Source organism: Protopterus annectens, chromosome 7.part0 (assembly GCF_019279795.1).
Source record: "Protopterus annectens isolate FY-2018-M chromosome 7.part0, PAN1.0, whole genome shotgun sequence".
Taxonomy (NCBI): Eukaryota; Metazoa; Chordata; order Ceratodontiformes; family Protopteridae; genus Protopterus; species Protopterus annectens.
The window spans coordinates 713756585-713778783 of record NC_056739.1 but is presented as its reverse complement, the minus strand read 5'-3'; the positions used below and the strand labels follow the sequence as shown (position 1 = coordinate 713778783).

At 43.9% G+C, this 22199-nt stretch overlaps 1 protein-coding gene across 1 annotated transcript in view; it reads right to left on the bottom strand.

Annotated features, from left to right (window-relative positions):
- The window catches only part of LOC122806648 (paired amphipathic helix protein Sin3a-like), a 1265677-nt gene that overhangs the window by 1119117 nt on the left and 124361 nt on the right, over positions 1–22199 (bottom strand). The window contains exon 2 of the mRNA XM_044077239.1: positions 20045–20293. Coding sequence (XP_043933174.1) covers positions 20045–20293 — 249 coding nt within the window. The remainder of the gene's footprint in view (positions 1–20044; positions 20294–22199) is intronic.

The following is a 22199-nucleotide window of genomic DNA, read 5'->3' as shown; positions in this document are numbered from 1 at the left end:
TAAGAACTCTACTAAAACAATAAAAACAACTTTATATATATATATATATATATATATATATATATATATATATATATATATATATTCACTTCAGAAGCTCAAAATACTGAAATCTCGAATTTCAGTATCTCGAGCCCAAGAAGTGGTATCCACAAAACAATAAAAACTAAAAACCGCGAAGTTTAAAACCTCGAAGACCGGAAGTTTTGAATTTTACTGTTTTACTACACACACACTCACAATCCACCACACAAACACACACAATAACTACTACATGAAAGCAGGGGAGGAAGCCTCCATTCACTCCCCACACCCCCCTACTTAAATATTCTCACTCCGAGGTTGCACTACATACAAACACACATAAAACATCACCACACAAGCTACTTTCTCTTCGCACACGCACATCACAGCAACAAAACACACTGACACACACCCCAGCCCCTACCCAAACCCCTTAACACACACATACACAGACACACACTTACCTGAATACATGACCATAGTGGAACTTTAGAAGCGCGAAATTTAAAACCTCCGGTATTTGAGGTTTTAAATTTCACTCTTCTAAACTTTCGCTATTATGTGGATTTGGCTTCTTGGGCTCGAAATACTGAAATTTGAGATTTCAGTATTTCGAGCTTCTGAACGGAACCCATATATATATATATATATATATATATATATATATATATATATATATATATATATATAGATCTATGGCCGGACATACTTGCGCAAAAGTGCTTTTCACCGAAGAAGCAGTTTCGGGTAAATATGACTGTTGCCGAGGCTGTACTACGGTGCGGGTAAGGGAAATTTTCCTTTTCCCCACTGTAGTGCGGTCTCGCAGAGAGAATATTAAAGTAGGGGGGTGTGGGGGACAGCCCCCCACATGGGGTGCAGGGGAGCCCCCCTGCTAAAATGTAAATGTAGTGTTTTTTTTATTTTGTCACACGCTTTAACGAAAGCGCTTTTTCGATAAAAGCGCTTTCGTTAACGTATGTTCGAGTTTTATGGATTCGGACGTTTGCTCAGTCGAGCAAACGTCCTAGATCCATATATATATATATATATATATATATATATAAACAAACAACAACGATAAAGGAGAAGCCTCTAACTTAAACGACAATCACCTCTAGTCAGAGGAGAAGTCTCCAACTTAAACAACTCCTCACTGGAAAAAACAGAAAGGGAAGGTAGAGAAGCCCTCTAAGTTATTCAACTATTAAAATTCAGTCCTCAGCTAAAAGGGAGCCCTCTAACTCAAACGGGCTACCCAACTATATAGCAAAAAGGTAAACAAGATAGTTTTAAATAAGAATGACACAAAAAAAACTCACTAACTCAATCGAGTTTTGGACCGAGATAGGAGGGAAGATAAACGGCCTAAAGAAAGACTGACAGCAACAAACGGTACAAAATATCGCAAAGGCTCTAGAAAGGCTCGTCTACCACACTAAAACAAATAATCCAACAAACTAAATACTTAAGAGCAAAAAACAGTACAAAAGATTAATAATGATTTCATGTAGCCTGGAGCCTAGTAGGAAGCACCCGATCTAGTTTAGTGGCAAACGAGATCTGGGTAATCTACCCTAAGCATGATGGGATATGGTATAGCCTCAAGTCAGTGGAAGTTCTCGAGCTTTAGTACAGGTCGAGTCGGAACAGATTCTCATTTCCGAACCCAACCAGCAAAGAATGAAGGCGAAACAGGATAGCATAACATCAGGAATTCTTAAGCATTCAGGAATTATGTACCCAGCCTCCTTCATTTTACAATTTCACATACAATCACGTTCATAACTAAAGCAAAAAGTATGCAATTCACTGGACATCCCCGTCTAATAATCCTCCTCACATGCATCTCTTTACTTAACCAACTATTTACTAGAATTTTTATTCTAATATTGCTATAGGCAGACATACATAATTTTCTAATTTTCCCACTTACTTTATATTTCATTATCACGGATGAAATTTGATGTCCTATTGTATTAAACTTCTTCAGATCCCCTATCATAAGTTTAGCATTTTTCCTCTTCTGTTTATAATATCCACAATCTCTCTCACTACCATTAATAATTCTTGACATCCCTTCCGCTTTATGCTATACATACTATATTCCATAATACTTTCCATCTTTTATCAAATCTCTCGTGTACTTTCATAAAGAATTTATAGTCGTTATTATTCAGTATTATCAGTCTCCATTTTTTAAATCACTTTTGTATTTTTTCTTCAAAATAAATGCTAAAGTATTCCGCTACATAATTCTTTATAAATGAAACCTTCATTTAGCCATTCATTCAACATCTTTAAAAAATATTCTTTTTGCTATTCCATTCAATTTTAATAGATTTCATATCCTATTCCATCTAGTTCTGCAGCCAAATCTATATTCACTTGTACTAACTCATATAAATAAATATTTTCAAATTATTTACTTTCTTGCTCTGAAAACTTTTTTACTTTCCATATTATTTTCAATTTCTTTTCTTCTTTAAACATTACTTGTACATATTCTGCAACTTTCATAATTTGCTTCTAAATTCTATTTCTACTTTTTCATTATTCATCTATGTCATTACACTACTATCTTCCCTTACTAATATTAAGTATGCAGATACTACTTACTCCTTTTCTCTTTACTTGAATAGCTCCTTAATTTTCTCTTGATCTCTTCAATATAAAATTCTTATTCTTTATCAAAAATACCTTATTATTTTCTAAATCTTCTGATGCATCGTTATACTCTCTCCTATACTGTCCTTAGTCTACTTTTTCACATTAAACTGCTACTGTAAGAGACTTAAGTCCTCCACCATTCAGACCATTTTTTATAAAGTGGTTTGACAGTAATATGATCCTTCCATAAATATTAATCTCTTTCTTATAGAAATGTTATTTATTCTGCAAATACATTTTGCAAAAATATAACTTCTGAATCACATACACAATCTTAATACTCTCCACAGCACTGGCGTTCACCTCAGTGCCTCCTGAAATCTTATGCCTCATTGCACACCATCCTCCCAACTGCCACTGCATTAGGAACAGGATGCGAGTGCTCACTAGCAATCTCCAAAGCTATAAGCAGGGAAAGCCCCTTGCTGCCCTGGCCACATCTTCCCTAGTAGTATAAATACCATTCTGGTCTCCTCTGAAAAAAGAGAGGCCACAAGCCTAGTAGGACCAACCCAGTCAAAATGGTAAATAAATACATTCATGATAAGTACAGACAACTGTGCCAAGTTAATTGTTTTTCACTGTTGCAGTAATAACCACATGGGAGTATTTCCAAAGCTGAGAAAGTGGGAGGCTGGAAGAAAGAAAGGGGATTTAAGCCGAAACTAGAATGTCCTGCAAAATCACAGAAGCAAATCCAGCCCTAAATTTGGAAAAAATGTGAAGATTACGGTGTTCAGTAGAGGTATGGACAGAGAACCAAGTGGCAGCCTGTAAAATTTCCCTGATGAGAACCCCTCTAAAAAAAGCATTGGTGGTAGCAGTAGCTCTGGTGGAATGCTGTTTGATATGTGGTGGAATTCATTTTCCATGATGTTTGTAACAAAAAGTAATGCAGCTAGAAAACTACTTTGAAATGGTTTGTTTGTGGATAGGATTTCCAAGCTTGTTACTAACAAGAGTTACAAAAATGTATCTGTGCTTTCTAACCAAACTGGTCCTGTTCCAGTAGTATCAGACTTATCTGTGATCATCAAGTGAAGGAGGATACATTGCAGGGAGGACAATGGACTGATTAAGAATAAATTCAAAAGCCACCTTTTCTTGGAATTCTGAAACCCATCTAGCTTAAGTGATAGCCAGTAGAAAGGCTGTTTTCTAGGAGATAAACTGAAATTGAATGTCAGCTACAGTAGCAGGCTTGAATGGGGTACTGTAACCTTTTACAGCATAAAAATCGAGATGCCAAAGAAGCGAATCTCATGGGAGGCTTCAGGTGGATAACATCTTTAAGAATCTACTTCATAAGGGGTTGAGAAAAAGAGGGAGCCTGCACAAGCAGGCCGGTAGATTTGGCTGAGGACTGAATTTTAATAGTTGAATAAATGAGAAAGGTAAGCAAGCATATGGTTTATATCTGCTGACCCTAGACAGATTTTGTTCTTGGAACCAAACAGAAAACCTTTTCCATTTGAAGTGTATGATTTTCTGATACTAGATTTTCTGGCTGTTTTTTTAAATGTCTAGTACATCATTGTCCAAAAGGAGGCCTTGAGAAGCAGTAAGAAGAACAATCATGCTGTCATTCTCAAGATGCTGAGATCAGGGTGTATGATGGAACCCATAGTTTGTGCCAGAAGTTTCATCTGTTGAGCAAACCACTACATTTTTTTCCTGCTCAGGCTGTGCAGTAGAGGAAATTAATATTACCTCAGCCAAAAGGGGCTCCCTGAATATCAGCAGTACCCTGGGATTGAGAGGTACAAGAGGGAATGCACACCGAATGTGATACGTCCTATGGAAAGTATAAGGCATCCGTCCTCCAAGCCTCTGGGTAATTGGCCGTAGTGTAAATTATTTGTATCTGACCTTTTTGCTTTAGACCAAAAAGTACAGTTGTGTACCTACCATAAATGTAATTGTTAGAGTGTACTCACTGTTGCAGTCATTACTCTTGGGTTATCCTGCTGGCAGGCTACCCACAGTCGGCCTGAATTCCAAAGTCTTGGTCCGGCGTCAGTTGCTGTTGCCTCTTCCCTGAAGTCAGTGCACCAGGGGGTATAAAAGATGTCAGGTGCCCCCAAAAGGGTAGGCTAAATAGATTATGCCAATAAACATTCATGCACTAAAGTAAACATTTCCTTCATCTACAAGCAAATACACCACATAGGTTGTATAGAATAGAGAAGTACAGCTAAGACCCAGCAAATGAAAGGGGGACAGTGGGAGGGTAACCTGGACTGCAACAGTGAATACACTCGAACATCTACACTTATGGAAGATATACAACTGTACTATGTTCATCGTGTTTCACTGTTGCAGTCATAACTCTTGGGTTGAATCCCAAAGCTGAGGATGGGTGGCTGGGCTTAATAGGATTAGGAGAGGCTATAAGGCCCTGCAGAACTGCAGTGGCAAAGCCTGCTCTGGATTTATAGTAGAGAGGTAAGTGGTAGTGCTTTGTAAAAGTGTGCATTGAACTCCAAGTTGCAGCCTCTAAGATGTCTTTGGTTGGTATTCCTCTGAGGAAGGCTGCTGCTCTGGTAGAATGTGGCCTAATGTCCTTAGGCACTGATATGCCATGCTGTGAGTAGCAGAAACGAATGCAATGACCTATCCATTTAGAAATAGTCTGTTTCGAGATAGCCTTTCTTTGTGATCCTGCAGCATATGCCACTAAAAGTTGCTCAGTCTTTCTGAAAGCTTTAGTTCTGTCCAAGTAGAAGCGTAGCTGTCTGTGTATGTCCAAAGAATGCAGAAGTCTCTCACCCTTCTTCTGTGGATTTGGATAAAAGGTAGGCAAGTGAATGGTTTGGTTAAGGGCCACACTGGACACCACTTTAGGCATAAATGTAGGGTATGTCCTCAGAGAAACCCTGGATGAAAAATGATAAAAGGTTCCACAGTCATGAGTGCCTGTAACTCAGAGACTCGTCTTGCAGAGGTTATTGCTAGGAGCAGAGCTGTTTTCCAGGATAAGAATTTTATATCAGCTGTTGAGGCTGTCTCAAAAGGAGGCAGTGTGAGTTTTTCCAAGACATAATTGAGGTCCCATGCAGGTATTGGTGCTCTCCTTGGAGGCCTGATGTTTTTGGCCCCTCTGAGGTACTGCCTTATTAAAGGATGAGAAAAGATAGGTAGTTCCATATTGTAATGGGCTGAAATGGCAGAGGCATGAATCTTAATTGATGAAAAGGAAAGACCTTTGTCCAGCATCTCAGTTAAGCATTGTAAAATCTGAAGAATATTTGGTACATACGTGTTAATACCTTGTTCCTGGTTCCAAGCACAGAATCTCTTCCATTTTTCTGCATAAGATTTTCTGGTACTGGGCCTCCTGGCCTCCAAGATAACATCCATAACAGCTTTTGAAAGAGGAGTGTTCTGAATGGCTACATTATCCGCCATGCTAACAGATTTAGGGTCCTGAGTTGGCTGTGCAGGATCTGATTGTTTTGTTGGGTCAGTAAGTGAGAAGTTTGAGGCAATATCCATGCTGGACTTTGAGACAAGTTCTTTAGGATTGGGTACCAGTGCTGGTGTGGCCAGTCTGGGGCAATCATTATCACTTTTGGCTTCTCTTGTCTGACCTTTAGGAGTACCTTGGGAAGGAGAGGCAGTGGAGGAAAGGCATATACCGTTAGGTTTTTCCAGCTGAAGGATAGGGCATCCACTTTCCATGCTTGCTTGTGATAAATCCTTGTGCAGAATCTCTGTAATTGGCAGTTGTGAGGGGAGGCAAATAGATCTATGTCTGGGCATCCCCATTTCCTTGTTATCATGCTGAAGACTTGTGGATCCAGTTTCCACTCGTGGGGATCCATGAGGTTTCTGCTTAGTTCATCTGCCAGAGTATTTATTTTTCCTGGCAGGAATTGTGCTTGCAGGTGAACTTGATAAAGTCAATGCTGTGTCCCACAAGGTCACTGCTTGTCTGAAGAGGGGGTAGGAATGTGTGCCTCCCTGCTTGTTTATGTACCACATGACTGTAGTATTGTCCGTCTTTATCAGTAGTTGTCCTGGATGAAGTAGATCCTTGAAAGCTGTCAGGGCATTCTGAACAGCTAGCAGCTATTTTGATTTATATGAAGATGCATCTGACTTGTGGGCCATGTGCCCTGAATACATTTTCTGGCCATGTGGGCCCCCCAGGCATAATCTGATGCATCCGTTGTTACTGTCTGCCTGGCTGTGGGTAAAGTGAATGGCAGTCCCTTGTTGTGGTGACATGCCTGTGCCCACCATCGAAACTCCTGTTGCAGGCAGGGAATGAGGGTAATTAATGTTTCCAGGCTGTGGCAATGTTGAGTCCAAATACTTTTTAGATACCATTGTAGTTTCCTCATATGCAGTCTGGCATATAGAATTAAAAGAATGCAGGATGCCATGAAGTCCAAGGCCTGCAGGATTTTCCTTGCAGATAACTGGGTCTTTGTTGCCAACTTTTTGAAGTAAGAAGTCAGTTGCCTTTGTTTGTCTGGCGTGAGATAAGCCATCTGGGCAGTTGTATTTAAGCTTGCACCCAGGAATATTACCTCTTGAGAGGGTACTAGTTTTGGTTTCTTTTCATTTACTGTGTACCCTAGGGAAATTAACATATTTTTACAAACGCCAGATGGTTTAGAAGAATGTCTTTGTTCTCTGCTTGAATAAGGCAGTCATTCAAGTAAGGATATATTTGAATTCCTCTTTGTCTGCAAAATGCAATTACTGGTGCCAAGCATTTTGTGAAGACCCTGGGTGCAGTAGATAAGCCAAAGGGCAGTGCAGAGAATTGGTAGTGCACTGAGCCAGCTATGAATCTGAGGTATCTTCTGCAAGATTGTCTGATTGGGACATGCGGATATGCCTCTTTTAAGTCCAAAGTTACGAGCCAAGCCTTCTTGGCCTGCATGGGCAGTAGCTGCTGCAGAGTTAACATCTTGAATTTTGGAACATCCAGAAACGTGTTTAGTATAGACAGGTCCAGTATTGGTCTCCAGGCTTTGTCCTTTCTGGGCACCAAGAAAAGTCTCAAGTAAAATCCTTGCCCCTGCTCTTGTTGTGGTACTTGTTGAATGGCCCTCATGTCCATGAGGGATGAAACTTGCTTTTGTGCCTCTGCCCATTGATTGTGTGGCAGGTCTGGCATACCTTTTGCCCTTGGCAGGGTGTGAAAGTGGAACCTGTAGCCCTGGGACATGTTCAAGACCCATTTGTCCTGGGTAATTATTTGCCAATTTGGTGAACAAATGAGAAGTTATGCACCTACCATAACGTTCCAGGTTAGTTGTCTTCTTCTCGCCTTCTTTCTTGCTGGATGGGTTCGGAGCCGATCCTCGGCTCCGACTCGGCCAATACTAAAGCTCGAGAGCTATTTCCACCGGCTCGAGGCTCCCCTATATCCCACAATGCTAGGCGGTAACTACTCAGATCTCGTTTGATAGCTAAAACCATAGCAGTTCTAGTCTCCATAGGATGGAAAAGACAGAAAAAAAACACCTCTATATATAAACCTGTATGTAAGCTACCACAAACAGAAAAAAGGGAGAATAGAGGTGGTAGAACATGTGGGAAGGAAGCCCCAATGGAAGATCCCAAAAGATCCTATCGGTCTGTCCAGGCTGGGGGGAAGGAGGGTGGGACGCAAGAAAGAAGGCGAGAAGAAGACAACTAACATGGAACGTTATGGTAGGTACATAACTTCTCAATGTTAAGTTGTCAATCTCGCCTTCATTCTTGCTGGATGGAACCGTGTCCCTAGCACCTTACCCCGGGTGGCTTATCGGAACAGACTCTTGAGAACAGTGGAACCAAAGTTGGCACGGTTTCTGGAGGCCATATCCAATTTGTAATGCGAGATAAAGGTATAAGGTGAAGCCCATGTGGCTGCTGCACAGATGGAATCTATTGGTAGCCTGTCCTGAAAAGCTACAGATGTAGCTAATGCCCTGGTTGAATGAGCTATAGGCCTTGAAGGCAGCTTTTGATGTCTGATTTCATAGATGAAGGTAATTATAGAGGTAAGCCATCTCGAAAGGGACACTTTAGAAACTGGAAGGCCCATTTTCCCTTCCGCATAAGACAGGAAGAGCTGGTCAGATTTCCTGAACTGTTTAGTCCTGTCTAAATAATATCGAAGTTGGCGATGAACATCTAGAAAATGTAACTTTTGTTCCGACCTGTTGGAATAATCAGGGAAGAAGACAGGGAGATCGATAGTCTGGTTTAGATTTGCCTCAGAGGAAACCTTAGGCAAGAAGGACGGATTAGTCCGGAGGGACACCCTGTCTTTATGGAAAACTAAGTACGGAGGACGACTGCAAAGAGCATGAAGTTCTGATACCCTTCTAGCTGATGTTATGGCTACTAGAAAAAGGGTTTTCCATGAGAGCAACTTGAGAGGGCATGAAGCCGCAGGTTCGAAGGGGGGGGGATCAAGGACGCTAGGACCAAATTCAAGTCCCACTGAGGTGGGGAATCTTTGATTGGGGGCTTGAGCAAAAAGATACCTCTTAGAAAGGCTTTGCAAAGTTTATGGGACATGATATTGGAGTCCGAGATACCTACTTGAAAGTTCGATATAGCAGCTAGTTGTACTCTAATGGTAGATGAGGAAGAGCCTAAATGAAAGAGCTCTGCCAGGAAGTCTAGGATAGACTGGATAGGTGCGGTGAAGGGGTCTATGTTTTTAGATGCTGCCCAGAAGGAAAAACGTTTCCACTTACTATTGTAAATCCTTCTGGTAGAAGACTTGTGAGAGGCTATCAGGATGTTATGGACCGAATGAGAAATTAATGGAAGCCTGGCTAGGGTAGGAATCGGAGAAACCACGCTGTGAGGTTGAGAGATTGGAGGGAGTGGTGCAGCTGGCCCGACTGGTGGGTCAAAAGATCTGGCACTGGGTCCAGATGCCAAGGCTGCTCCAAGAGGTAATGATGCAGGAACGGAAACCATATCTGTCGAGGCCAGTAAGGGGCAATGAGGATCATAGTGACTCTCAAGGCGATAGCTTTCTGAATTAGTTGAGAGATCAGTGGAAAAGGGGGGAAAGCATACAGAAGTCCCCGGGGCCAATCGTGAACTAGAGCGTCTCTGGTGGGTTGGCCTGGTAGAGGGAAGAGGGTGAAGAAATCGTGACACTTGCTGTTTTGGGGAGTAGCAAAAAAATCGCAGCAAGGCCGGCCCCATCTTTGAAAGATTTCTTCCAGCAATGATTTTTTTTTTTTAGAGACCACTCATGAGGCATGAGAATAGCCCTGCTCAACTTGTCCGCAATCACGTTGGACTTCCCGGGAATGTGCGTTGCTATCAGAAACCGCTGAGAAGAGATCGCCCACTGCCAAAGTCTGAGTGCCTCTCAACATAAGGGATAGGACTTGGTTCCACACTGTTTGTTGATGTACAACACTATGGACATGTTGTCCATCTGAATTGCAATAGCCCCTGTGGGAAGAGAGTCCTGAAGGGCTTGCAACGCTAAAAGCACTGCTCTCATCTCCAAGACATTTATGTGCAAGTGGCACTCGAAAGATTGCCACGTGCCCTGGACTGTCCTGCCCTGATAATGCCCCCCCCCACCCACCCGATCAGGGAGGGGTCCGTTGTCAGAGTGGCGATTGGGGGGGGTGAAGGGTCTGCCCTGAAGAACTTGAGGTGATGTCATCCACCAAGACAGGTGATTCTTGCATGATTGGGATAGCAGAATGATGTGAGACACTGGGAGCTGTTGGAAGGACCATTGAGAAAACAGCATCCACTGGAGGATCCGCATGTGAAAACGAGCTAGGGGAAGAAGTGTAATGGTAGCCGCCATGAGTCCTAATACCTTCAAGACTACCCTGGCTTTGATCTTGTTGCATTGAAGCAGAAGGTAAACGTGTTTGCGGATATCTGATACTCTTTGCTCTATCAGAAAGATGAACTGTGTCTAAGGTGGCGCCTATAAAGGTAATAGACTGACAAGGCATCAAGGCAGATTTTTCGAAATTTACTGAAATGCCTAGAGCTTGGCAAGTTTGAATGGTGAAGTCTCTGGATAGAAGAAGTTGACGCCTGGTGGTGGCGGTAAGGAGCCAGTCGTCTAAATATGGAAACACCTGGAATCCTTGACGTCTCAGGTGAGCCGCGACCACTGCCATACATTTGGTGAACACTCGGGGGGCTGTAGTGAGACCAAAGGGCAGGGCTCTGAACTGGTAGTGACTGGCTCCCAGCCTGAAGCGGAGAAACCTCCTGGAGCGTCTGTGCATTTTGATATAGTAGTACGCATCCGGAAGGTCTATTGAGCACATCCAATTGTCCTGACCCAAGAAGGGTAGAATGGACTGTAGCGTGACCATCCGAATTTCGTTTTCTTCACATACTTGTTTAGCATGCTGAGATCCAGAATTGGTCTCCAGTCCCCTGTCTTTTTTGGTACCAAAAAGAATTTGGAGTAGATTCCGGATCCTTGCTGGTCTGCTGGGACTGGCTGGATAGCTCTTTTTGACAGCAGCTTTGATATTTCTAACGCTGCTTGTTCCCTTAGACTGGGTGGAACGTCTGGAAGGGATCCTTTGGGTTGGGATGGGATGTGAATAAAGGGGATTTTGTAACCCTCGGATATAATCGACTGTACCAATTTGTCTTGAGTGGGGGAAAGCCAGGCTTCTGGGTACAGTGATAATCTTCCCCCGACTGCCTCCGAAGGTGGACAGCCGGGCAGCTCCTCAGGGATGCTAAAAGGGTTAATCAGAGAGAGTCTCTCTGCTACCTTGGTTTTGCGGACCACCTCTGCCCTTAGGGCAGCGTCTATTATTGTTCCCCCCTCTGCCTCTAGTGGGGAATCAACTTTGTGCGTCAGATGAGACTCCTTGTGGTTTGCGGAACCACATTTTTCCCCCCTTCTGACCTTTGGGATAAGGTCTGGAAGGGGTAGAAAAACGGACTCCCACGGCAGAGAGAGTCTTAGCTTCCTGCTCGCACCTAGTCAATGTATCCTTCACCTGAGGTCCAAACAACGTTGAGCCATCAAAGGGGGAATTGGTGAAGGACGCCTTGAAAAGGTCTGCAAAATTGCAAAGCCGCATCCAGGTGTGGCGTCGTAAAGCTACACCTGTGCTTGTGGCCCTACTCGCCCCATCGGCCGCATATGAGATATGCCGCATGGAGGAGTTGACAATCGAATTCAGGGTTGCCAACTGGGAGTTAATTTTGTCTTGGAACCCCTCAGCTGCTGGATCCTGCATAGCATCACCCATATCTTTGAGTAAATCCCTCTGGAGACGGGTGAAGTGACACAAGTAGTTCAGCGACCGCATGGCAAAGGTCGCCGAGGAAAACATCCGCTTACCATACCTGTCCATGGTCCTAGACTCCTTATTAGGAGGATGGACAGGTACCGAAGGATCGGCTAATTCCTTCTTAGTGGCTGCGGCCACCACCATGGCATCAACAGAGACGCCTTTAGATAAGAACTGTTTCTCTTTCGGGGCTGTAATAAATTTAGACGGTCTCCTTGGGGTAGGTTCCACCAAATCAGGGGCCGTCCACGCCTTCCTTGCAACCACTTCCATGAGGGGGTCAAAGGGAGGAGACACCCAGGAGGTGGAAGGGCGAGAGCCAAACGCCTCAAAGTAGACCGACTCGTCCTCTGAAGGGTTAAGGGCGGGCCGGTTCCCCCCCTGTTTAAGGATTTCAAGGATGTCAGCAAAAGAGATATCCTCAGAGGGGGACCAAGGGGAACCCTCAGATTCCTCCAAGTCGCTGTCCGAGGTGATAGACTCAGGGGAGTCAATGTGCTTCCTCTTGCACTGTCTCTTCCGAGGGGGTTCCCCTGCCGGATCAGGAGAAGCCTCGGAAGAAGAGGATATTCCCAATGGGGAAACCTGAGGGGTTGGCTCTCTACGGTCTGGTACGAGGGGGTGGGTAGAAACCACCGCAGGCACTGAAAAGGGAGGAGCTGACGGAGCCAACTGTGGGGTAGACACAGGGTCTAGCACGCTCCGCATGACCTCGACAAGGACCCCCCCGGCACCGACAGGGACGGCTCCGAGGTCGATGTCGGAGCCGAACTCACCAGCGCTGATGCTCCGAGAGGGAGAACGGGGTCAGACAAGGGTCCGATGCCACTTGCCCCCTCGGAGCAGACGAGGGAAGCCCGGCGCAGAGATCCCTCCAAAGAGGAAATTGAAGTAGACGGCGGAGCCGAAAGGAGGGCATCGGCTCCGACGAGCCCCGGCTCCGAACTCAAAGGAGTCGGAGGAGGAACAGAAGAAGGGATGGGAATAGCCGCTGACTGTTTAGTAGGGCTATGCAACATTTGGGCCAGTGCCTCGGACTTGAGAAGTCTACTCACTACCCTCTAAGTCATGGTCGGACAGCCTGGAGGACCGAGAGGAATGGGACCTGTGGCTCCGCTCCGACAGAAGAGGGGATCCCGGGGCCGAGTGGATGGAGCCGATGGAAGGGGACCTCGACCTCTTCTTAGAAGGTGGCTCCGATAAAACTATCGGAGCCGACTGAGTCTTAGCACCCTCGGCTCCGGCCGGAGCACAGGTAATGGTTTGAGTCTTCGAAACATCGACTCCAGCCGAAGTCGAAGTAGTCTTGATGCTCCCAGCGGACGGCTTTGAAGCTGGAGCCGACAGCCTGGAAGTCTTTGAAGGCTTCTCCGACGCAGACTAGGTCGGGGAGCCTTCTGGCTTTAATAAGCCTCGAAGAATAAGTTTATTTTTGCGTTCCTGCAGGACTCTCGGGCTGAATGCATGGCAAACAGCACAGGAGTCCTGCAGGTGCAAAGGTCCCAGGCAATATACACAAGAAGTGTGACCGTCTGTCAGAGACATTTTCTGACAGCACGAGTCGCACTTCTTGAAGCCTGAGACCTTGGAGTCTTTCGACATCCCAGAAAAGTGACTGTATACAAAAACTAGACAGACACAAAAAACAGACACACCCTTTAACCAAAAAGGAAAAGCCAATCACACTGAATGACAAAGGGGAAAAAAGAGGGGAGTGGGCCAAAGGCCTAGAACTTAAAAGGGAATAAAAACGAGGGAGGACCCGATTTAAACTAGAAGGATACCCAGTACTATAAAACTGACTAAACAAAAAGGATAGGGGTAGTTATTTTAATTTTCTGACTAGAAATCTCACTAACCTGCCAGAACCGGTAGAAGAAAGCACCTCGCAGCTAAGTGGCAAATGAGATCTGAGTAGTTACCGCCTAGCATTGTGGGATATAGGGGAGCCTCCAGCCGGTGGAAATAGCTCTCGAGCTTTAGTATTGGCCGAGTCGGAGCCGAGGATCAGCTCCGAACCCATCCAGCAAGAATGAAGGCGAGATTGACAACTTAACATGTGCTAGTTTTCCTCCTAAGGGGGCTGCCAAATGATAAGTGCTTGGATCTGGCAGAGGAAAGTCAATGGGACTGTTTCCTGTATGGTTGTGATTAGTCTTCTCCGCTTTTGGAGGTAGAAGCACCCCATTTGTTTAGGCCTGTATGAGCCTTGGGACTGAGATCTGCCTCTGGGAAGTCTGTATCTGCCTCTTTGTGGCCTGTCTGACACTGGAAAGGAACAATTCTTTGTAGGCCAGTTCCTGCTAAATCTGAGTGGCTGTACCTGAAGGAAATCCTTAACTGTCTGCATGGATTTTGCTTTATCCTCCATTTTCTTCAACACCTCTTCTGCCTTAACAGCAAAGTATCATGCTGCAATGGAGCATCCAATAATTTTGCTTTAACATGATCAGGCAGATTCTGTTCCTTTAGCCAAGCATGCCTATGACAGAACCCGTAACAGCGGCCCTGCAAGAGATCTCCAGTGAATCAAAACCACATTACAAAGCATGCTTTCCCACTTGTTCAGCTGCATGCAATAAATCCTGCATTTCCTTGTTATCAGAACATTCAGAATTTGTCAACATTTTCTGTTTAAGCAGTGACATTAAGTATTGCTGATATTTAAGCACATGAAACTGACAATTTAAAGCCCTTACAGCCAAGGTAGCAGAAGTGTAAACTTTTTTCCCCCATCTATCCAGTGCCCTAGAATCCCTATCAGAGGGGACAGGTTTTTTTTGCAGTGGAAGCCTTGACCCCTTTGGGACCCTGAGATATAGTTTCTGGGTCAGCAGCGGGGTTTTTATATTTAAATTTATGAGAGTCTGGGACCCTGTAGTACCTGTCTGGCTTAGCAGGTGCAGGGGGTAAAGAGTCAGGAGACAGGCCAGACACTGAAAATACATCATCTACAATGTCTAAAACAGGTGGAATAGCAAGAGGTCTGTGCTGAGGTAGTAAAAGAAAGTCTCGGAGCCTTTTCTTAGATTCTGAGTAATCTTGGCTCTCCCAGTGAAAATGCTCCCTCATGGTATGCAGGGTTTCCCCAAAAGAATAATCCTCAGGAGGAGAGGCTGAAGGAATGGATTCTTCAGCATCAGAATCATCGTAGGGAGGAAAAGAGTATCCCTGTTCATTAGAGGACTCAGAGGAAATTGAAACCTGATCAGAAGAATCATATTCTGTCTCTTGCCTAGGCCTCTTATCAGGAGGGGGATGGGAACCCCTGATCAAAGTAATTAGGTCTTTGGCCATTTTAAGCATCTGTTTTTTAGGCATGGAAGTCTGAGTAGGAGAATGCTGCACTTGTTTCTTTGTCTTTAGAACTGCTTTAGTCTTTGCCTTTAAAGCTGAAGTTGGCTTAACATATAACTGTGAAGGTCTGAAGACACCCTCAGAAGCTGATGCCTGCTCAGCGGTTCCGGACCCATCTGAGGGAATGGTTTCCGAGTGTCCAATACCTTGAGTATCCAGAGGCCCAGTGAGCTCCACATGGGAGTCAGAAGCAGCCTGTGGCTCTGAGGTAGAGGGAGAAAGCGCCTCACTGAGAACCGGCGACTGGCCTAGCGGAGGCCTCATCATCTGTTTTGGACCTCAGATGCCTATCCTTTTCCTTGTCCTTGCGGTTTTTGTAAACTCCGGTCGTCGGCGGTTCCAACGGCATTATATAGTTAAATCTTCGGCCAAAGTAATGAAATGCAAAATCGTACCGACGCTTAATAGTGCATTAGTTAAATCTAGCAGAAAACTGACAGCTAGCAACGTCGTGGTCAGGGCCTAGGTAAGGAATACAGTAAGAATGAAAATCCTTATGAGGTATTTGCTTCCCACAAAAAATACAATTGTTAACTTTATCTGACATGGGTCTGGAGCAAGAAAAAAGTTTCCTCAACGGGGTACTTAGCTTTAATGAAGACTTCGGTTCTGAAATTCGGATTTGAAAATCTCAGGAGTCGGCCAACCGGCACTTGCGAACTGCTTTTGCTTCGGGCACCGTGCGGCAAGAAAGACTGAAGAAAATGGCGTCGGCTGCATCTTTTATACCCCTGGCGCACTGACGTCAGGGAAGAGGTGACAGCAACCGACGCCAGACCAGGACTTTGGAATTCAGGCCGACTGCGGGTAGCCTGCCAGCAGGACAACCCAAGAGTAATGACTGCAACAGTGAAACATGATGAACATCTGTCCATTTCAGGCACAACCCAAGTATGACAGAGGAGTTTAAATACTCTCTTGTTCATGGTCTAATAATGACTGTTCACTTCTGATCAGCAGAGGTGATCTGCAACAGTGTTTTCCTCTGGCAGGTACTGAGCTAGTAGGTGAAGACCCAAGCCCGGTGCAGTGTCCAATAAAGACATGGTTTGGTGGCACAGAGGGCAAGAGTGCATGATCCTCCTCCCCCTGGTTATGTGGTGCTTCTGTCTTTATCAGTAGTGTTTCGGATTTCTAGATTTCCTATGAAAACTAGGCTGTCCTTAAGAACAGCTATCACTTTCTTTAGATTTGTATTTTTTCTGAAAATTGTGTTCCCATTTTCCTTAAACTAGAGGCAATTAGAATTGCTCCCCAAGGCAAGTTGGAGAAATCTGTGGTCAGAATTTTATCTAGATGAGGGATCCTGAAAGGTACAACCCCCATGTCCTGATTGCAAGCAGACAGCCACTACTGAAATTTTCTTTTCAGAGAGGGGAGGAGTGTAATCACTTGGTTGAGGGACTGACTGTGCTGATTCCAAACTTTTTACAAGGACCACTGAATGTTCCTTAGGTGAAGCCTGGTTAAAGGAATTATTTACATACAAAAGGCCATGTTATCCCATAAGTCTAAGAACTTCCAGTGATGGAAATTAATTGGATGCGGGAAGAGGTGAAGGGAAGTAGCTGGTAACGAAAAAGATCTTCTCCAGGGGGAGGAATGCTCTTTGCAGTCTATGTGCAGAAAGACTAGCTTTCTGGACGGGGAGAGATCGGATTTAAGTTCGGAGTATAAGGTAAACATTTATTTTGTTTTTTTTTTTAATTTTGGGGCAAAAAAAAACTGTTCAGTTTTCAAAAATCTCGTATGGGCCTCCACATACATTCCCACTTTTCTTGGAATAAGAAAGAGAAAGAGTCTTGAGTAATACCCCCCTTACCTTTTCCTGAGAAGGTACCTCTTCTATGGAGCCTTGTTGTAAAACTAGACATACGTGGTTCACAACTTTTAGTTAGTGGTATGGAATGGTAGGAATGCCAGTTGGCTTTGGGTGGGAAGCAAAAGAAAGTCTATAGCCTGATTTGGTGATGCTCAACACTCATCTGTCTTTGGCAATCTTGACCCATTCATCGTGAAAGAGAACTAACCTTCTTCCTAGCTTTGAAGGCCTGGCAGGAATTGACGTAAGGAAATTGAGAGTGGTTGGTGTGGGACTTGAGTGGCAGGGGACTGGCAAAGTCATGGTTGCTCCCTGCTCGGCCCCTGGGGAGGCCTGAAAGTAGATTTTGTTTGCCATCTTTTATGTTGTCTCGATGGCTTATCTCTCCTGAGACTTTTTCCCTCTTTGCCTTTGTTGTGAGGGAGAGGCAAGGACCAGGACTTAGTGGGACAGTTTCTTCTAAACCCAGGCAGTTGAACTTGCAGAAAGTCCTAGTGTGTCTTTACAGACTTAAGCTTTTGCCTCCAGTTTTTTAAAAACTGCCTCCACTTTGGGGCCAAGCAAAAAGTCTTTGTCTAGAGGGGCATCTGGAATCTCAGCCTTACCATGGTCTGTAACGGACTGCTCCCTTAACCAGGCATGTCTACAAACAACAAACTTTGAGGCAGCCACCCTGCTTGATGCTTCTAGAGTATCACATCCACCATGCAAACAATGCTTTGCAACCTGAAATAGAGTTGGAGATAATTTTTAGAAAAAGCTGTCTTCCATCCCCTCCATTTTCTCTTTCATATAGTCCAGCACAGTTTCCCAGTAATTAACCATATGAAACTAGCAACTGTGAGCTCTCATAGCCAGGGTGGCGCAAGTATAACCTTTTTTTACTAAAATGATCCAGGGTTCTCCTCTTTTTATCATTAGGCAATGAGTTTCTGGAAGTGCTGCTTTTAGCTCCCTTAGGACCACAAGTCACTACTTCAGGATTAATAATAGGACTCCTAAAAAGGTGCTTGTGGGAATCCATGACCGTGCAGAAATTATCTGGCTTCCTAGGAGCAGGTGGTTGGGAAAAGTCTAAAATAACATAACCCACTAATGTTAATATGGGAGAAATGGCAAAGGTTTATGCTCAGGGAGCTTAAGAAATTCTTTAATTCTGTTTTTAGACTGAGGGTAAACCTGAGCTTCCCATTGGAAATACTCCCTCATTTTATGTCCTCAAATGGTGAGGCTGAGGCCATGTTGATTTCTGTGCCAAAGAACAACTAGTCCACATAAGCCAACTCATCCTCATCTAAATCATAAGAATCTGATAACTCTTGGGGTTGGGGGACAGGAGGTCCAGTAGAACTGCGCTGTCTGCAAATTACAATGTGAAGAAATCCTCAACCAGTGCTGGTAAACTTCTGGGGGATTGTGAGACTGAAGACCTAGGCTGAGGCATGGTAGAAAGGATCTTTTTAGGATTGACCTTAGGCTTGGTGTTGCAGGTATGGAGACCAGGCCAAAGCCTGTGCATGGTCAACTAACCCCCTCTCTGAGGTTCTAAGGATTCAGCCCTCCCTATCTGAATCCCTAACATGAAAGTCTGAAGCTGTAGTCTGGAAAGCAGTCAGGAACCCAAAAGACAACTCTTGTTCTTCGAGTTGTGTGGCCATAAAGGGATCAGGAGGTATTCTGGACTCCTAAGGGCACTCAACAGCAGTCTTGGACACTTCCTTCATCGGATGGGATTGCAAAGGTGTCTCCTGCCCTTCGACAATCACAAGTCTGGGTAGACTGGACAACACCAAAGCTGCATCGTCTGCCACCCTATGAAGTTTTGGATGCTTCTCCTTGTGTTTTCGAGAGGAGTTAAGAGAAGAATTCCCAGATGCCATAAAGCGTGAAGAACTTGATGCCCTTTTTCTTTCTCTAGGAATTGCTCAAGGGATTCTGCTCTATGGCAAATACTGTGCTTCTTGAAAAGGGCATAATAAGGAAAATTAGGAATGACATGTTCTGGGCCCAAGTAGGAAAGTCAAAGAGAGTAAATGCCCCGATGAGGAATCTGTTTTCCAGAATCAAGATGGACACTAGTTCTAGAACTCATCTAAGTACACACAACCAAAGGAGAAAAAGCAAGTTCCTCCAACAGGGCACTTACCTTTGAAAAGGATTCTGATCTTCAGACTGACCAATGCAGTCTATGATGTGGATACTTTGGGCTCCAATGGCAATAGCAAGCTGTAAGATGGTAGTGGTTGGAAACCCTTCTACCCAGACATCCTAACGTTAGGTGCAGGGTATCCGCCAGAAAATAGAAGGGAGTTGAATCTCCGGTACTCAGGCTGGCCAAGGGCTATCACAGCAAGGAAAACCCATTGAGTCATTACTGCAATAGTGAAACATGAAAATCTAATCTTATTACCAGAAAAATAAAATACATTAGCAATATCAGTTTCACACATTAACAAATTTAGGTGGTGATTTAACAAAAAATCCACCATTTTAGTTATTGACATATTCACTTCAATTTGCTACAAAACAGGAACTAACAAGTGGCAGGAAAAAGAAAGGACTCACTGTACTACAAACCTTGGCTCTGAAAACCCTAGCCTTGGACAGACTTAATGGCTTCTCACTTTTTCAAATGTAAATAACTTCAAGGATCAGCACACGTTTAACCCCATCTTCAAGGTTAGGGTTAACAGTTATTTTTATACAACAGTTTTTCTTCAAATAAGCATCAATTATGATAAATAAAATTTCAAGAAACAGCATTAAAATTACTAGCTTCTGCAACAAGCAAATTCAAGTGCACTGAATCTGTTAAAGAATGAATTCAAACACTGCACAAGCTCACAAAACGTACCAACGTATGCCTTTCTAAAAATCCACATGCAATTTACAAGACACAGAAAGCTACCTGGTAAGTATGCAATATCTCCAAAAAGGCCTTGTATATATCAGGCTGTCCCTGGAATCTGTTCTTGATTTTATTGACATAGTTGATGGCATGGTTAAATTCCACTGGCTGGTTATTCTGCAGCGGTGGGGTTGTGCCATGAGTACCAGTCACTGGTGTGTGAGGCTGCAACTGTGGAGACCGAGGAGAGGCATAGGGAGGGATAGGATTCGCTTGATGACTTGGTGTATGCACTGGTGACTGCAGCGGCTATGAAAACATAAAAGAAAAAAAAATCATCTGATTTCCATTTTAACACAGCATTAAAATGAATGTGATCATAAACAGTTGTTTACAGCAGACCTGAATCTACTAACGTCTGTCAAATTTTGCTGCCTCTACTCCTCCACTTGATCCCATGGATTCCTGAAACCATATACTCATTCACGACCATCTCTTCCAACAAGCTACTGTTTGATCTCCAAAAAGTACTTCAGCTATGATCTGAAACTCCCTCCATCTGAAAATACAGATACCCCCCTACTACCATCTTCTTTTAAGAAACACCCCCTTCCTGCTTCCAACCAGTAAGAGTCCACCTCCACCCAGTTCTTAACACACTGCCCCATCTCACCTTTCTACAAAAGACCATGTCAAATGCCTTTCTAACATCAAAATACACTACATCCAGAGGTTTCCCTCACTAACTTTAAGACAATGAATTCCAAAAGGCTGTCTTCTTACTAAAACTATCCACATACCCAACAGCCAATCAATTTTATTTATACGCATTTGTAGCGCCTACCCTGCAGTATGAATTCCATAATTTTCTCTAGTACTTGTGCAAACTTACTGTGCTACCATTTCCCAGATCCCCATTTGTTGCTCCTTTCCATACTGGGTAACGAACACAATCAGCCAATGTCCTGGAAGACGCATATGACCAATGTCAGATAAAACAGACCATGCGCTTTTCAGTAAAGCACATGCTTCCTTCAACACCTCTGGCATTCCGTCCAGAAACGGAACTTATCTACACCAAGCTCCTTAAGGCTTCTATTACTTTTTTCATTACTTCAAGAGTCCTTCCTTAATAAATAATGGAAGGAAATTTGTTGCATCAATAATGTATCACAAATGCAATGAATTTTACTACGACACTTTCAGATACTAAAGCAAAGACAAGTTAATTCCTCAGTCCCAAACATCCAAACGTACTGATGATGCAGTCTATGTGGGCAACATCTGACAAATATAGGAACCAGCTTCTTTCATTTGACACATGCATGTGCCATCCTCAGAAATGGCTGCCCCAGGAGGAATGCCAGCCTAAGGAAACAGGATAAAAGTAATCCAAGAAGAAGAAAGGCCAGGGGGAAGGAGGGGGGCTAGGAATACTGCAACAGTGAACAGAAGGACATCTATCATTATGGCAAGATCTTACACAACTATTATATGTCCTTCTATTCATCTGTTGCAGTATTCATTAGATTAGAGAGAGTACCAAAGTTCATGAAATAAGGGAAGAAGGTGCAGCAGAGGAGCTTTCCAGGAGCCCATGCAGTATGCCTCTGGCAAACTCTGCTCTAGATTTAGAGATTCCATCTAATTTGTAGTGCTTGGTGATGGTATGGATTGAGGTCCATGTTGCTGCTTCAAGAATTGAATTAGTATCTAATCCCATGAAAAAGGCCCCAGAAAAGGCAACAGAAAGAGTCTTACAATGGTGAGAGTGTAGCAAAAGGTAACAGTCTTGGAAATCCAGAAGGAAATAGTCTGCTTGGACACAGTGCGACCCAGGGCCCTGGGGTGGTAAGAAACAAAAAGCTGACCTGACTTTCTAACAGCTTTGGTTTTACCTAAATAAAATCCAAGTTGTCTGTGGACATCTAAAGTATGGAGCACCCTCTCACTAGGGTTCAGGGGGAACAGGAAAAAGGTAGGTAAGTGGATGGACTGATTTAAAGACAGGTTATTGACTACCTTACGCATAAATGAGGATTTCGTGTGCAGGCAAACCCTGTCATTGTAAATAGACTAAAGGCTTCCACAGACTGACTACGAAGGTTTAATAGGATAAATCCACAAAGTAAAACACGAAGATAAAATCAGGTACTTTAAGCGCTTTTCGTTTGTTCAAAGGAACAAACTTCTTCAGAAGTGAGTTACTACAACA